The 18,865-nt window shown below is 36.2% G+C and overlaps 1 protein-coding gene across 1 annotated transcript in view; it reads right to left on the reverse strand.

Annotated features, from left to right (window-relative positions):
- The window catches only part of frem2b (FRAS1 related extracellular matrix 2b), a 96,060-nt gene that overhangs the window by 28,514 nt on the left and 48,681 nt on the right, over nt 1–18,865 (reverse strand). The window contains exons 4-8 of the mRNA XM_067365456.1: nt 17,406–17,636; nt 13,620–13,745; nt 13,163–13,414; nt 1,956–2,105; nt 728–937 (exon numbers count right to left, since the gene is read on the reverse strand). Coding sequence (XP_067221557.1) covers nt 728–937; nt 1,956–2,105; nt 13,163–13,414; nt 13,620–13,745; nt 17,406–17,636 — 969 coding nt within the window. The remainder of the gene's footprint in view (nt 1–727; nt 938–1,955; nt 2,106–13,162; nt 13,415–13,619; nt 13,746–17,405; nt 17,637–18,865) is intronic.

Raw genomic sequence — 18,865 nt, forward strand, 5'->3', positions numbered from 1 at the left:
GAGGCCTTCATAGGAAGCAATGTCATTTCCTCTCTCAAGATCTATAAAGGTACTAAAACCATATTTAAATTCATGTGGTTCAATATTAATATTATAAAGCGACGAGAATATTTTTGGAGTGCCAAAATTAACAAAATAACGACTTATTTAGTGATGGCCGATTTCAAAACACTGCTTCGTGAAGCATCGGAGCACAAGTGAATCTGTGTGTCGAATCATGATCCGAACAGCAGATTCGACACACTGATTCACTGTGCTCTGATGCTTTCTGAAGCAGTGTTTTTAAATCGGCCATCACTAAATAAGTATATTATTTTGTTATTTTTGGCGCTCCAAAAATATTCTCATCGCTTTATAATATTAATATTGAACCACTGTACTCACATGAACTGATTTAAATATGTTTTTAGTACCTTTATGGATCTTGAGAGAGGAAATGACATTGCTTCCTATGGAGGCCTCACGGAGCCATCGGATTTCAAGTAAAATATCTTAATTTGTGTTCTGAAGATTAACCAAGGTCTTACAGGTGTAGAACGACATGAGGGTGAGTAATGAATCACAGAATTTTCATTTTTGGGTGAACTAACCCTTTAAATCGGCAGCCCTAATTTAAACCCAAATCCTGTTCATCATAATTGACCTTATTATTGTTTTGGCCTTGTCTAAGATAATGTGAATGATTTTGCATATTTTATTTTTTAAGGTTTAGTGTAAGACCACTCACAATCTGAGATGGAGTCATTGATGTAGATGGTAGCTTTTCCTGGTTCTCCCAATATACCGTTAATGGGCATACGGAGAACCAGCTCAAACTTCTCTGGCCCCTCCAGCACTGGCTGTCCCAGGTCATCCAGGATTGTAACCTTGAATGTCTGCATGTTGACGCCCGGGGAAAAGTCCAGGTTCTTACTAATCCCAACATAGTCCACACCAGCTGTGTTAAAGGTTTGCAGAAAGTTAGTAGGTCAACGGAGAAACAAATTAAGAAAGTGACAAAAGAACAATTTCTTCTCACAGGTAAATTAACAGTGGGAATATAAATGCCTCTTTCAGTATCACAGGACTACAGGAATGACCAACCTTTTTATCCCAAATAAAGCATACTGATATTAGACTGGTAAAACAATACATTTGTGGTTAACAGTGTTGGGTGTGATTAATTACTTTTCCATTGTAAAAGAAGAGTAAGGAATTCTGATGTAATTTCATTAAACACTGTATAGACTATACAACAATTCTATATAAAACAATATTGGATTTAACATCAAATTGTAATGTTAAAATGTATGTATTTAAAATAAACTTCTCCCTTTACACACTTTGTTCAGTTCAAGAATAATTTATGCAATTCTATATTGTTTATTTGAAAGAATCAAAAGTGTCTGTCCTTGTATTGTTTACCTGGATGAGGTTGATATGGGATTTAGAAAGTAATTAGTAAAAAGTAATGGAATATTAAAAAGTATATATAGAGAGAGAGTAATTAGCACAGTGATATAATTACACTGTTGAAGATGTAATTAGTAGCTAGTAATTACTTTTTTAGGCTAACTTACCCAACACTTGTAGTTAAACTTTGGATTTTTGACTTGCTATACAATACTTTATTTTGGCAATACTTTCACATTATGGCATTTCTGCTACAAGAATTATCAATTAAAGGATAAAAGTGCATAGCAATTAATTTACCTACTGTATATGATATTTGAATAAGCTGCCACTGCTGTGGTTACATGCTGGTCTAATATTGTGGTAATTGTGACTGATTTCAAATTCACTGACAAGCAGTAAATAAAATGAACTTTAACATATTATTGTCTCATGGTGTGGATTTTTTGAAATACAAGCTCGACAATGTATTCTATTAACCGAGCATGTTGACAGAAATTATATATGAAAGCATCTGCACATATAATACTAAGAAATGCCATACGTGTCAGTCTGATACGTACCTTCGGCTGAAACAGGGTCAGTCTTCCGAGACCGTACTGTGACCGTTCCAGTTTTGGAAAGATCACTTCCTGTTCTCCAAACCCGGACTTCGACATAACCGTCACTCTCATCTACGTGGTACTCCATTTCTCCAAAATAAAAGACTGGTGCTGTTAGACAATAAAGAGAGATGTTTTATGGAAGGAACAATCTAGATATAAGCATGATCACCACATGAGTAATGTCATAACATAAAAGAAAATATCTAGAAGAACAGTTTTTGTTTATTTTATGAATGTCAATGGGGTCCACAACAACACTGGTCCCCTATGATTTTAATTATTAGGACAAAGAAACCCACATATATTTTGTGTTCCACAGAAGAAAGAAAGTCATTCAGGTTTGTATTGAGGGTGAGTAAATGATAACAGAATTTTATTGGGTGAAGAACTATCCCTTTAAGAATGAGGAGCTGGGGCAGCTTTGACAAAAGGTAAGGGGATGTGGAGACAGACGGGCTAGCATGGACCTGTCTTTCTGCAATTAACACTTTACCCATCTTAGAATCCAGTGCCAAATCTTTGTTCATAGCTCGCTAACACCCTGTCTGCTGGTGAAAGGTCTATGTCACACTCAGCTTCCAAATGTGTTTTCTTGGAACACACAGTGTCATGTACTGAATCTGATTGAGGGTAAGACATTGAGGGTGTTGAAGGAGTTTAAGCTGCTATATGTCCACGGTAGGAAGCGCTTCTAAGCCCAAGGAAAATAAACTAAATGTGTGATGAGAGTATTTTCCTCTCATTTTATTCTTGTGTGGCATGGATGTCTCACAGGCGACGTGAAAAAAAAAAAAAAAAAAAAAACAGCAGGCTCATTTTTACCCCTAAACAAACACTGAACTGTTGACGCTGAACTGTTGAGGAGGTCTTGGAAAGTGTTTGAAGATGTTTTTTTTGTTTGTTTGTTTTTGTTTTTTTAGGTTAGTTCACCCAAAAAATATTTTTATAATATATATAATATAATTATTCACCCTCATGTCGTTCCACACCTGTTCATCTTCGGAACACAAATTAAGATATTTTTGATGAAATCCGATGGCTCAGTGAGCCCTGCATTGACAGCAAGTTAATTAACACTTTCAAACAACCAGAAATCTACAAAAGATAGCTACAGTTCATGTGACTACAGTGGTTCAAACTTATTGTTATGAAGTGATGAGAATACTTTTTGTGGGCAAAAAAAAAACAAAATAATGACTTTATTCAACAATATCTAGTGATGGGCGATTTCAAAACACTGCTTCATGAAGCTTCGAAGCTTTACAAATACTTTGTTTTGAATCAGTGGTTTGCGTATCAAACTGCCAAAGTCACGCCCCCCAGTGGTGAACCATTGAAATTTCGAAACACTTATGATGTAACAGCCTCGTTTACTGAAATCACGTGACTTTGGCAGTTTGATACACTCTCCTACCTTTCTAGGTGTTTGAAAGTGTAAATTAACTTGCTGTCAATGCAGGCCTTACTGAGCCATCAGATTTTATCAAAAATATCTTACGAAGATCTTGTAACGACATGAGGGTAATTAATGACAGAGGGCCCTATTTTAACGATCTGAAACGCAAGTGTCAAAGCGCGAAGCGCAAGTAACTTTGTGGGCGGGTCTCGGCGCTGTTGCTATTTTCCCGGCGGGATAAATGGCTCTTGCGCCCGGCGCAAATCTAAAATGGGTTAGTCTGAAGTAGCTTCATTATTCATAGGTGTGGTTTGGGCGTAACGTGAAATAAACCAATCAGAGCGTCATCCAACATTCCCTTTAAAAGCAGGTGCGCAAGTTCCATTATGGATTGCTATTATTATGGCGTATTTACCAGGCGCACGCCAGGAGCGGTTCACAGCCGAGGAGACTGATGTTCTTGTAAGAGCAGTGAAAGACAGAGAAGTTGTGTTGTATGGGGATGGGAGAAACCCACCCAAAATAGCGTCGGTTAAACAGTTTTTTTCACATCTTCGTGGCACACCACAATGATTTCCGTCATCTCATGTGTTAATATTTTTTTAGTGTAACAATTTATGATTTGCAAAAATAACTGTTGCATCTGTGTAGATTACATGAGCAAAGTGTATGCGCGTTGTGTACGCTATACATTATGGTCAAGCATGCGCCCTTAAAATAGCATAATGAACAACGCGCAACGCGCCACTGACTTTAGACTAGGTTTTTTTCTGGTCAGTGGCGCAATTGTTTAATGGAACAGCAAAATAGCACCAGGGATTGTTTGCGCCGGAACACGCCTCCTTTTTGTGCTGAACCGCCCAGGGAGCGCAAGTTCATTCACTAGTTTAGCGACGTGCTTCTGTGGAGGGAAAAGCGCGCTTTGCGCGGGTGCAAAATAGGAATGACACATTCGTCGGTGTACAAAGTCAGTTGCACTGGGTGCAAGATATGGCCCAGAATCTTCATTTTTGGGTGAACTAACCCTTTAAAATAGAACCACATTTGAGCTTTTGTTAGGGCCCATCATAAAATGATTTTATCTCTCACTGAAGAGTTATTCAAGCTCCAACAACTCCTACATTATTAAGAAATACTGACAGGGACACAGTAAAATTTTGAGTGACAGAAATAGCTCACTGAATGAAAATTCTGTCAAATATCCCATGTCACAAGTTTGACATCTGAATGCATGTCTTTTGATTGATCACTAAGTGATGCGTCCGAACGAACTGAATGTGGTCGTAAATGAATAGAGCAGCTTGGACATTCTGCAAAATATTTTCTTGAGAATGAAAGAAAATCACATAGGTTTGGAATAACATGAAGGCAAGTAAATAGGACAGAAATTAATTTTTGGTTTAAAAAAAAAAAACTCAATAATTAATAATACTCCAAATGATTTCTGAATGATCATGTTACACTAAACATTAGTAATGGCTGCTGAAAATGTAACCTTGACATCACAGAAATAATTTACATTTAAATATTTTCCTTTTTTTTTTATCAAATAAATGCAGCTTTGGTAAGCATAAGAGACTTTTATAAACATAAAAAAAAAATCACTATGACCCTGAAAACTTTTGTAAGGTAGTTTAAGTGGTGCTTTTCTATTCCAAACTTGCCAACACTGATTGCCAAAGTATGAGCAATAGTATTAATTTCGTGTTTCATATTTCCTTTTTAATAATGTGCTGAAACTACTAAATTAACAACTTGCATTAATGATCAAAGGCTAAACTCAAACTCACAAAAAAGTTGACATGCTTCACCTGCAATAAAATGCACATAACGACCATGTGAAGTTGTGTAGAAGCTCTCAGGGGGCTATCTGTCTTTAGGCACTGCCTAGAGGTTTTGTCTAAGGGCGAAAATTGCGTGTGATGTGAAAATCCCATTATAAAATGTACACTTCAGAAAAACAGAGAGGCAGTTATCTCCAGCTTTATCTAGGTCTTGGAGACACATTAAATATAATTGCATGATGTGCCTTGGCACTGCCAGAGCCTGTCCCTGCAGAGTACTGTGGGCGATCGGAAGGTGATATAAAATGAGTGCTTTGGTTTTGCTTGTTGTGTGGGTATTGCTTTAGTGTGTCTCACTGTTCCTACAATCAGATAAGGTTCATTTGTAAAAAGGACAAACAGTGAGCTTCAAAGCACCCCAGTCCATTAACTGAAAGGCAAACCATTGGCTCCTACACGACCCAAACCCAAACTCAGGCGCTTCACTGAGTGGATTAGGTTACCCATGTGGCAGTCTGCCATGGTGATAGTGGGCTAAATTTGAACTACTAAGGGTTTCTTTTCTTTAAAGGTTCTGCAGTTAGGTACACTAATGCATTATCTTTCCAAAACTTGAATGATCTGGCCTGTCCACTATAGTACGCTCTGACACTCACTCTTAACTGGCATTTTACTTCACTGCACATTTGACCACTTTGGTCAAAAGCTGCTCTTTAATGTAACTCCAGCCAACAACCCTTTCACAAGGACAGAACCAGAAGACATTAATGCACAGCTCCATCTCACCTAATTTCAACTCACTGTAATTAAACCTCCAGGTGGAAAAAAAATGCCAAAACAAAGCAAGGAAATCATTTCAAAAACTATGATTTCTGAATCATAAAATATTTCTTCCGTCGATGGCATCTTATTTTATGTTTGGTTTTTTTTTAAACTTTTAAAACTTTAATACACACACACACACACACACACACACACACACACACACACACACACACACACACACACACACACACACACACACACACACACACACACACACACACACACACACATATCTGATCTCCAAAATCTTTACAGTATTTTTTGTTATGGTAAGAAATGGCAAAGTAACCAAACAGGTGTCACACTTAACCATCTAACAAGGGACTGAAGACATTTTGTTTTATAAAATCACTCTTCACTGTGTAAAATGATGACCTGCAACTGTTACCTTAAAGAGCTATTTCTGCTTGATTTTACCATTTAGACACTCCGAATAATCTTGTTTCCCATTTGCATTAAGATTTTTTTTTATTACCACACTGGCAGATATAGATAATTTTACTTAGGTAAACTGCACTTAATTTAGATCCCCCCAGGAAACAAGACTAAATATCTTATATCATTTTTGTATATGCAAAAGCTTAACTTAAGAATTTTGAGATATTTGTACTTGAAATAGGACAAAAAATACTCATTGTTTTGCATTTTTGCAGGGTGAATGAATGAGTGAACTATTTAAACATCACTAGCACTTTAAAAAGGGGGAGGAGACCAAAGGAAACTCTGGGTTTACTGAAGAAAACCTGCTCCTGACCAGGTTAGGTTCACAGAGTAAGTAACCATGATAACTGACTCTGAGTATAAGTTACCTCTCTTTTAGAAACAGGCTTGACTTAACCTGCTTTCTCGGGTTTGACATACCTCCCATTCTGAAACAGAAAACCCAGAGTTTCCCTCATTTCAGGGTTAACATACTCAGAGCTTTCACTTAACTTCCTTTCTGAAACCGGCCCATGTTTGGTTGCTTTGTTGTTGTTGTTCTTGTTGTTTTTCCCCCTACCAATGTCAGTTTTAATTAATTTTATCCTGGTTGAGTATATATTTTTAAATACTGTTCCGACTTCTGGGTGGAATTTCATTTTAATGTAATGCAAAATTTGAAACTAGTAAATATAAGTATAAGCTCCCAGTTTTCATATGTATTAGCTGCTAAATTGGTCACTTATTATCCAGATGAAGAATTATGCATAATAAATAATTTCTGGTAGCTTACATACACTGTATATGTATATAAATAATAAAATTGTGTTAATTTATATAGTAATTGTCTTAGAATGTTTTAGCATTAGAGTGAAAAAATAATTAATATATGTAAGTATATATGTATAGCACAGCGTACATCTGATTTAAACACTTGGCGTTAGCCTGGGGAGAGAGACAGAATATACCCTGGGAGTCTGGTGTGCGGTTCACACATCTACGCGCAGACACATTTGTGAACTTTCCTTAGCATTCCCACAGAGCGACAGCATTTATAAAAAGCAAAGACCTCTGGGTGGAAGAAAATGGCAGAACACATTAACACAGTGCTAAGTGATTTTCAGTGAGAATACATTGTACACCTTTTCCACAGGAGCTCTCAAGTGAGTCTGAATTGATTTACAGTAATTTTCTTGAGAAAAGAACCAGGACAGGTAATTTTCTTGCAAATAAAAAGCTCCAGGACAGGTAATTTTCCTGCATGTAATGTGGACCAAATGAAAGAGTTTTTTAAATTCTTAAAAGTTAAAAGTAAAAAAAAAAAAAAAAAAAAAAGGATGATTAATGCACATGAAACTTGCAAGACTGACAATATCCTTCAGATGTAGATTTAAATTGAAATATTTAGCATTTAAATTTAAATACCCGATGAATGTCACATGACCAATTTTTTTAATTTAAAAAAAAAATTAAATTTTTTAACTTTTTTTAATAACTTTTCATTTAAATGTTTTTTTTTTTTTATTCGTCTTTCTTCTTTCATGAAGCAAATCTTTCTTCAAATAATGTACAACCAGGAATCAACAAATGGTTGAGAAAAGAAACGTGACCTAACAAGATTCCCTCAATCACTAACTTCACCACAGGACATCTGCCTCGTCTCCTCCAGGCTGACAGAGAATCGGAAGACTGAATCTTAATAATAGGCTCCAGACAGACAGCCACCTACACTCATTTTGCTCTCTCCGGATACTCCCTTCCAACTTCTCCCTACAAGTGGTCCATATAATCATAGCTTTATTAGCCCAACACACATTCATTGCCTGACATCAAGCAGTATATTACTGAGCCTGATCCTTAAGTACAAGTATCCTCTTGTTTTATATGTACAATAACTCACGCACAGGTCTTTCTCTACGCTTACGAGAGTGTGTTTTGTTGTATCCAGCGGCAATTACTGCAGCGTGCGAGAACACATCCCCACCACAGTCATTATCAACACGCAGATTTTCTAAATGTTATGTTGCCAGCTGATTTTTATTACCAATACAATTACAGAAGGATTGTGACAACCAAATACAAGAATAGTAAAACCACAAAAGGTCTGTTTAAAGGCCCGTTCATACCAACAACGATAACTATAAAGATATTGGCGTCCATACTGGGCGATATTGTTCTGTTTATTCTAAGCGCATGCTTGTCTGTCACTTAAAATGCTCAAGCTCGTTACAGCAGGATGTATTCTGATTGGCTGTCAATGTTTTTATTGTTCATCAGCTGGATAAAATCGTTCTGAAAGTGATTCCAATGATATCGTTCCTCTGTGTCATTATTGTTATTGCTGTGGTGTTTATTATTGAGAACGATTTTTAGAACTATATCTTTAGGGCTCAATCTCTGAAAGGGATCCCTGTCCAGCCCTATTGTTTTCCTTAGGTCCTTTTTTTTTTTTAATTTTTTTTTCTCGAACTTTCTGGTTCCCTTAAGTCAAGTCAAGTCAAGTCACCTTTATTTATATAGCGCTTTTTACAATGCAGATTGTGTCAAAGCAGCTTTACATTGTAGAGTGCTCTCTACTCTGTAGTGCACAATTTTTCACCTACAATAACCTTCATACAGTTATTATAGATCTCATCGGGCCGAACAACTTTCGCAGTTTAAGTCATACGGCATCCCAACAGGATGACGGCTATTTAGGGTTGTTTAAAAAACACATGCTCTGGAATTTGATATACTCCTCTTAAGGAATTCATCCAATCACCAACAAACTCAGTCAGCATGTCAAGTCAAGACATTGAGATGCTAAACTGCGGATGGATATTTGATATTTCAAATGGTTTGGCCATGGCGAGGCAACATATTTATGGTAAAAAAAGGGAAACAGGAAGTGTGTTATAACTTTTGCAAACATTGACTGATTTTGATGAAACTTCTGTGTTCATTGTAGGAGGCTGATCACATGGATGTGAATATTGTAAGTGTAAGTCATAGCGCCACCAACTAGTAACAGGAAGTGTGTCACTTTCAATATGCTTTGAAATCGCCCCCTTATTTTTACCCAATTCGCTTCAAACTTCATCAGAATAATGTCATGACATGGCAGATGTAGACCTGTGAAAGGATTCTTGATATCTTAAATGATGTTGCCATGGCAACACGTCAAACGTTTATAATATTCTTGGGTATTTTTGAGGCTCTTAAAATGGCATGCTTAAAATTGCATGGATTGCATTCTTTCGTTAGCTCCGACCAACAGGAAGACAGATTTTGGTTTGAATGTGGATTTTTTTGAATAATCAGGCTCTGAGTTTTTAAGTACTCCTTGTAGGAGATTCATGCAATTGCCAACAAACTCGGTCAACATGAAACAAAGACACCGAAGATAAACTGCGAACTAAACTAAAGTGTGAACGATAATAGGACATCTTCTACAGTGTTGCCATGGCGAGGGATTAAAGTAATGACAGGCTTGAGCCCGTCATCGCTGCTTGCAGCTATATTTATCACTGTCTTTATAGTTATTGTCCTTGGTGTGAACAGGCCTTAAGAGTTAGGTTAAAAGTTAAAGGTAAAAAACAGAAAATACCCTTTTCTCAGTGTAAGCTCAGCATAAAAACAACAGAAATCAAGAGAAAGTCCCAAGAGTAAAACAAAGTGTGTGTGAAACTCAGTACAGACAGAGTAGAGTAGTAGTACTGAAACTAAAGCCTGTAAGAGAGGTCTCCTCCCATCAATCCATCCATCCATCCATCCATCCATCCAATCTATCTATCTATCTATCTATCTATCTATCTATCTATCTATCTATCTATCTATCTATCTATCTATCTATCTATCTATCTATCTATCTATCTATCTATCTATCTATCTATCTATCTATCTATCTATCTATCTATCTATCTATCTATCTATCTATCTATCTATCTATCTATCTATCTATCTATCTATCTATCTATCTATCTATCTATCTATCTATCTATCTATCTATCTGTCTGTCTGTCTGTCTGTCTGTCTGTCTGTCTGTCTGTCTGTCTGTCTGTCTGTCTGTCTGTCTGTCTGTCTGTCTGTCTGTCTATCTATCTATCTATCTATCTATCTATCTATCACTTTTGTTTTAATGAAAAACTACCAAAAACAAACAAAAAAAAAAAAAACATTATAGTAAAGTCCAGTCTAAGCAGACTATTTTTACCCAGTGCTGCTGCTATCTGTGCGTGCTCTGAGTACTCTAAGTAGGTGGCACTCAATAAGCTGACACGGTGCTGTCTTTTCTAAAAACAGTCGATCAGGTTTCAGGTGTATGCGTCATTTGCAAAGACGAACGAGCACTCCTGTCAGACAGTAGCTCCAGGCGATGTTTTCGCTCTTTTTTTTTCTCCTTCTTGCTGAAATTCTTGACATCAGCCAAGAATCTGGACTGGAAAACAAGATAACAATGAAGATGCAAACAAAGCCAGTTTCTACAAGGCAGTGCTATCCTCCACCCTATGTTTTTATACTTGACAAATCACCCATAAAAAATAGGATCAACCTGCAAACTGATATGTGTACGAGGCCTCCAATTGTCATTTACGTCACCTTGAAAAGCAAGAGCTGAGGTAAAACTGAAAAAAAAAAGTGCTAAACAAAATATCTTTTGTCATGTTTATATTAGCTAAAAAAATCTATATCTATCTATCTGCAATCATTGTCAACTATTATCAACTAAAAATCAAAAAAGCAGCTGTAATGAAATGGTCACCATTTCATTCACTTGATCTCTCACACTACCCCAAATGCTTCCTGTCAATGTTTCACTTTCCTTACATTTGGAATGGCTTGGTGACATTCTGGACAGAGTTACAGATTGAAAAAGATTCTCGACCCTCATATAACTCCTGACAGAGACATCAATGTGGCACCACAGTGGTGCTGACGCCTCCAGAGCTGACCCTGGAGTCTCAAACACGACGTTTCGACATGCAGCGGTTTAAATTTCATTGCAACAACCAACTGTTGGGAATTCCAGGCATGTAACCTTTGTCCTCTAAAAAGATGGGCACTTTAAACAACATAAAATGTTGCCACAAATAGTAATAAAATCAGTCTTATGCACAATTCAATTGCCAAGAGATATGGAAGCTTTAATCCATAAGCTGTCCATCATCTGATTTCCCTGCTGTTTTGTTTTCCATGATATTTTTTAATGAAAGATTTGCTTGTATAAACCAAATTACTTCAAACACTGTTATACATCAAACACACAAACTGAATAAATTTAATTTGCCAGAGTTTTTTCTTCTGGCTTGTGTGTGTGTGTGTAAATGCAAATAGACTTCAGACCTCCCACAAACTTGAGGGATTGTTTTTCACAGCAGAATCTAAGTTTCATGTAGGTAGAAATTAAAAATCAGCGGTTTTTGTTGGATCTTTTACTTCCAGTCTACCCTGTCTGTGCAGGATAAGCATCGGTCTCAAGAGATAGCCGGGCAGCTGTGAGAGGAGGGGAGGCCCGGAGGTGTTGCTGAACAAAGAGGCACCGTGGGGAGATATGATACAGAACAGCACCTGTAACTATGCCTGGAGATGAGCGATAAGGTGCTTTCTGGGGCACAGATGCACATGTGCACACAACTGAACACTGCTTTCTACCTAATCCTGGATAGTCCTGCTTTTTGATGCGCATTTAATGTCATATTAAATCAAATTGAACTGTAAGGATAAAATATACATGACAGGATCTGTTATTTATGTTTTTTTTTTTTAATCATTAAAAACTACTCATTTCTAAATGTTCTATAGTTGCATCTATAATAGATGAAATTTTCTATACACTCTCATGTTGCTCAGTTCAAAAGTCTGACAATTTAAAGATAATTCCCATTGTATGGAAAAGAAAATATGCATTTATTTTATTGTTATTTTATTTTTAATTTATTTATGTTTTTCATTTTAAATATTTAAATTCAAATATGTATAATTAAATTAAAATTTCCCTACAATTTTTTTTTTTTTTTTTTCCCCAAGCACAGCTTTGCTCTGAAATGTTCAGACAGGCTCTTTCAAGCACCATAAAGAAAAAAAAAACAAACCCAAAACACCATATTGGAATAATAACTATCTCTCTACAGACAAAATAATCAATTCTCCCCACTTTAAGACGAGGCTGCACCATTCTTTGCTTTCATACTTCAGGAATTATGGCTGGAAAATCGTTTCAAGGTTTGCTGTGGTGTTCAATAAATCCTATGAATTTAGATTAAACATTCAGTGTGATCTTGCCTTCAAATGTCTGTGCTAGATCGCTACGGGACTGTGTTAAAACAAAGCCTCCCACAGCTTCCCAGACTGCTGCCTCAAATGGAAGCACCTGTCAAGAAAATGTTTTCAACCTGCAAGTACCCCAAAGATTTAAAAGAATAGTTTGTTTTATAAGATGCCCAGCCAAAAAAAACTTCAGAGAGCTCATAAATATTTTAAGATTATTTAAAAATGCTCCAGTCTTTGTGTGCATTGCTTAAACAGTGCAAAACACTACCGATTAAGTGAAATCCCACTCATAAGGTCCTGCAACTGTTACAAACTCTTGCGAGTATATTTTCCATGTACTGCAAAACTTAATCCCAATGGATAATTTGTTTATTTTTTAAATGCCTCTGATCATGATCCTCAAACTATGCTCTCTTGGTGAAGCAATATTACGAAACTGAAATATAAACAGCAAGCATGCCAAACACATCCAACACAGTGAAGTATCTCACCATCATCTGCATCAGGCAGGATGGTCACTCTAGTGGTGGGGAACTCCTGACCCAGACGGCCACCCATGGGCATGCTAAGGGTGACATTAAAGCTTTCTTCTTCCTCGTAGAGTGAGTCATCGATGACGACCACACGGCAGTGCTTCTCAGTCTCGCCCTTATCGAAACGCAGCACGCTGTGGTGTTCCTCGGGTCGGGAAATGTAGTCAGAATAGGAAAGCACAGTAGTGGGGACAGTGCCCTTGGCTGTACCTGCACGGGAGAGGATAAAGGGAAGATTTGAGGAAGTTTTGAGCATTCAGACTCACAAGTTTAGTCAGGAATCAACGCCACTTTAAAGTCTCAACATGTAGTTGAAGAAATCTGATGAGCTTGAAAGTTCACGAAATTTGATTTGGTTAGTAAGGAATGGAAATACCTTTAAGTTAAATTTCATTGAGCTCCAGTTATAATTCACCTTGTTGTGTGAAGCAGACCACCATTAGCTCTTGACTGACATCTCCAGATCTTCGCACAGGAATCAGAAGTTCTCCAATATCTTCCTCAATTGAGTATGTTGCCATCGGGATGAACACTGTGGATTCTAAGGCAAAAAGCAATCATCACATTTAATATAAATTCGCATAAAATAACTTTATAGACAAAGAAAGAAAAGAGTTACTGAAATCATCATTCTGACTTGTCAAAGCTTGACATCAAAGTTTCTAACCTTTTTAAAAAATGTATGTGTAACTTTAGTTTCTGTTTCTGTATTATTAATGTGGGATTGATCTCCCGCAGCTGCTGTCAAAAGGTTCAGAATTTTATAATAATTTGACAGACCCAAGATAAGTAATTGTAGTGGGAGAGATACAAATAAAAACTCTTTATCAGAAGAGTTGGGAATGGATAAAACAGTAACAGGAATATGAGTAGCACTGAAAAAAACACAGAAGAAAGCATGAAAGTTAATACTATGGTGTGTTAAGCTCTATGTATTTGTGGGTTAAAAACTTTTGGCAACTTCACGGTCACCATTTCAAATAAATTAATCCTCTTTATCCGTATAAGACTTGACTTTCAGGGAGTATTGGAACAATCGCTGAACAGCTCTCTAAGGACACATACTGGGTTTTCTTTCAGAAAAAGACATTAAAAACTTGATTATGCTTTGTTCAAATCTGCATGAAGCTTTCTTTGCACTTAGAGGCAGAAGATAATTAAATGAGATTTAACCTTTCAGACTGTGGCTTTAAGTTGCTTTTATGTCCTTGTGCAAGGGAATAACACAGGCTTATCACTGTAATTTATAAATGTCAAATGAGCGTTATGTACCCTGCTCCATCACTCCATTTCCAACTATGTGATGTTATACAGATAGAGAAGATCAAATCTTGATCTCTGATGTTAATGTTACTTAAAAAGGAGCATTTGCTGGAGCAATATTATATATATAAATATATATATATATATATATATATATATATATATATATATATATATATATATATATATATATATATATATATATATATATATATATATATATATATATATATAATATATATGAATATAATTCAACAAATGTATAATATTCTAGTACTTATTATGCCCTCCATAATTTTGAATATACTACTCTGACCGTTCTAGGCATAGAGTGTACAAGTTCATGACAAATTGTCACATCTGTCCCATTTAACTCCAGGATGATTAAATACCCTGATCTTTAATGGGGAGTGTTGCTCAACTCGTCTCTACAGAATCCCCCACAGGTGCTCAAGAGTGTTAAGATTGAGTGCAATACATGTCCACAGAAGGTTTTCAGCCTGGGAGAAGCAACTATCAACACCATAACATTTTGGATGCTGTTAGATCCAAAATGATTGATTTAGTCTCATGAGACCAGAGTATTGATTCCCAGAATGTTTATTTTGTAAATATGGGCTTTGGAAATGGCTAACTGGCTTTATTGTGCTTTGGCTATTGTGCTGCTTCTTACTCTGAGAGATAAACAGTTACTCTTTTCATAGCTTTTGCTGTCACTGAGACACTCACTCGATATTTCTCCTGCTCTTCTTCTAGCAAAAAAATCCCTCATCACTAAATGAAAGCTTAAAATGAAGGCCTGATTATTTCAGGGGTCTTGTCACAAGTCCATTGTTTTTTAATTTCTGTGTTACTTTTGCTATATTTTCACACTTAAAACAATGATTTGGTAATCCTCTTGTACCACTGTCCTCTTTTGTGCTAAGAAATATGTCTCCCGACAGTTCTCTCCCAAGTGCTTCCATTGTTTTCAGCATTAAGTCTAAGAATGATTCAGTGGGCTATATAACACTTTTAATTGTCAAGAAATGACTTCTCTTTAAATGTTTTGGTTCAACATACTTACCTGTTGATCAAACACTGCCTTAAACTTACACCATACATTTTTATTTCCTTTTTTTTAGTAACTTTTAGGAGGGTGTACTAATTTTTGCTACACAGCATTGTATCACCTTGATAAGAAAATCTTATTTTCCTGAATAATTTCGACATGCTTCTTTGGTAATTGATTAAGCAGACTTGCTGGAACTTTATATCTCTAAAGAACCCTAACATGTCTTCTAAGTGATTGAGTAGTTTCAGAGGGGGTGTACTCATATATATTAGTGGTGGGCATAGATTATTTTTTTAATCTAGGTTAATCTCACTGTAATCTTGGAATTAATCTAGATTAATATAGATTAAAATGGCTCATTTGAATTCTGCCGAAGACATTCAGAATATGTGAGCTACCCAAATAATGACTAAAAGTAATCCGTCATATATATATATATATATATATATATATATATATATATATATGTCAGATCACATAAAACCATGCAAATTATTATTAAATATTATATATTAATATTATCTCAAATTGTTAATGTTAACAACATCAGCACTGTGTGACTATGTGTATTCAGTGTGTACTAACATAACCTGTAGATTTCTATTTCTGTAGCCACTCTGCAGTGCAAAGCTCTTTTGCTTTTGACTACGGGTGAATCTCCAGCTATTACTGATGATTGTTATTTGGACCTTTCTGGATTAAATCCACCATCAAAATGATAAGTTTAATTATTGCAGCTGCTGTGAATAAAGGCTATAAAATCCAGAAGCATACTCACATGCCCTATAACCTACTAGCTGGGACTCCTTCTATATAAAGTAAACCCACCAGTACCACCCGAATTAGAACACATTATTACAAGCTTGCTGTTGTGAATCAGGTAAGGAGATAAGGAGATAGTTTTGAACACTGGCTGGTTATGTACTTGCTCAAAAATTATATGGATAATTTTTAATCAAAAACAGTTCCAGACTGCAGCTTTACTTAAATTTTATTTTATTTATCCATTACATTGAAAAGACTTTTTGAAGGATATTGGTTTGCGTATGCCCTTTTTGAACACTTGAGCTTAACTAAGACTTGATGTTTACGCGGTTGCTGTGTCGAACTTGATTTATGTCTCTTGGCTGTTGAGGACTACTGAATCTTTGAGCCTATTTTCAGTATGAGTAAAATACTTAAAATACTGTTAAAAAGACTTTTACTCCTACCATCGAACAATACCATATGATACAATATCCACAACAACCATGGTAAAAACTAAGTCAAAAAAAAGAAAAGAAAATGGAAACATAATACTATGGTTCTTTTGTTAACTTTTGTAAGTGCACAAGATATTTTAGGGAAATCAGATGTGAGAGTCACCATCTTAAGAAAAGTAGTGTAACTGTAAGATCTATGGAGAAAGCTCATTCAGTGAGATAAGAGAACAAAGGGACTGCTCCTGGTAAATCAGCCATATATCCTGCCATCAGAGGCTTGGCTGCTCTGTTTCGATGAGCAGGAACCAGGATGTTATTCAGATGTTCTAGAGATATTATGCTATGATTAATGTACAGAGGGGTGACAGCTGTGATGTCTGCCACCACTGACACTTTTTTTCCCTTACTTTTTGCCTGGTCAGATTGTTTGTCTCATACACACATTATTGCATTGCCTCAAGTTATAGACTAAACACATAACAACCTATGTTAGACCAAACATAGTTCATGTTAAATCAACATTTCTAATGACTGGCTAAAGTTTGAGATTGTTTGTTTAAAGTTGAATTTTGTTTGAAATAGTCTGGCTTTTGAACCCCCATACTGATCTTTGTTGCTACATTAAACCATTATCAGCACCTGGAACGCTTTTTTTTTTTTTTTTTTTTTTTTGTGAGCTCACCATCTCCAGGGTCAACAATTTCCACTGTTGCTGCCTCTGGGAACTCCAGTGCTCCCATGACAGGCTCTGACAGGACGATCTGGAAGGTCTCAGACTGCTCGTACAGGCTGTCCAACAAGATGCGCACCTTCCAGGTAGCAGTGGTCTGACCTGGGTTAAACTGGACTTGTTTCTGGGCCTTTCCTCGGAAATCTTTGTCCTTTTCAGCCGTACCATCTTTGGTGCCAATACCTTAAGAATATAAGAGTAAATAACCTTTAAATAAGGCACATACATTTAAGCATTTAGTATTTTAGAACAACAGTGGATTAAATGGTAGATTAGATGCTAGATGAAAGGAAAACAAAGTTAATATAAAATAGTATGTGTAAGATTTATATTCATTTTATTTATTTTATTAATTATATTATGTATTAATTCATTGATAATATTTATTATTTGTATTTAATTGTTTTTTATATATATATATCAATATTTTTGAAGTCTTTTTAGGGGTTGGAGAATTTTATTTATTTTTTTTTTTATTTTTTTTTGGCTGAGATTTTTTTGGAGCTATACAAACAAATAAACAAACAAACAAAAAAAAAGAGATCAAATCTTTTTCAGCGCTGTGAAGTACTAAGAAAATAATGTTTTACAGAAGCACTTTTGACAAAAACGTGACAAAATGTTTATATCACCTCTTCTGTGTTTCTATAAATGACAGCAAAGCTTTGTTAACAGCCAATTCAGATGCAGCATGTGTGACGCAACCATTCTGTAATAAAAGCTTCAAAGAGAGCGGTGTTTAGGTCTTTGGAAAGAGACTCAAGACTCAGAAGGCTAGTCCATCAACATCCCTCAGAAGATCAGATGCTCAACTAGTCTGACAGTTCCACTGGTGGATCTCTGTCCATTTGGGTTTTCACAGCAGGTGCGCCAGGTGGGCATTGTCAGCTAGTGAGCAACTGTGTGGAAAGGAGTCCCCAATAACAACAATAACTTTCCAACACAGAACTCTCAAAGGTCACCAAAAAATAAGAAATATTAATATAACCCATAAATAAATAAACAACACGGAAAGAAGAAGACATTCTGCCAGGTGAAAGGCCAGACTGGAAAGGTTATGATGGAAACATAATGATGAGCTTTGGCAAAGGAGGAGAAATTGAGCTGCCAAAAGAAGAAAGACTACTTTGAAGCAAATTTAGAAAGAAATACTTTGATATTAAGGTACATCACACATAAAAAGGAGGGGTCCTGTCATGTCCTGCCTGCGCATGTGCCAGCATAAAATGCAATTATTCATAGAACATCAGTCCTTGAAGAGAAACTGAGGGAGACAGTGAAAAATCTAAATAATAATTGAATAAAAATCATCATTTCAAAGACTTCCTCGTCTCCTCACTTCAATACAGCAAGGTCTCTGATCCTGGCCCAGCGAGTGGCAGATGAACAGCAGGACTGCAGCCTGTCTTACC

This window comes from Chanodichthys erythropterus, chromosome 17 (genome assembly GCF_024489055.1).
Source record: "Chanodichthys erythropterus isolate Z2021 chromosome 17, ASM2448905v1, whole genome shotgun sequence".
In the NCBI taxonomy this organism is placed as follows: Eukaryota; Metazoa; Chordata; class Actinopteri; order Cypriniformes; family Xenocyprididae; genus Chanodichthys; species Chanodichthys erythropterus.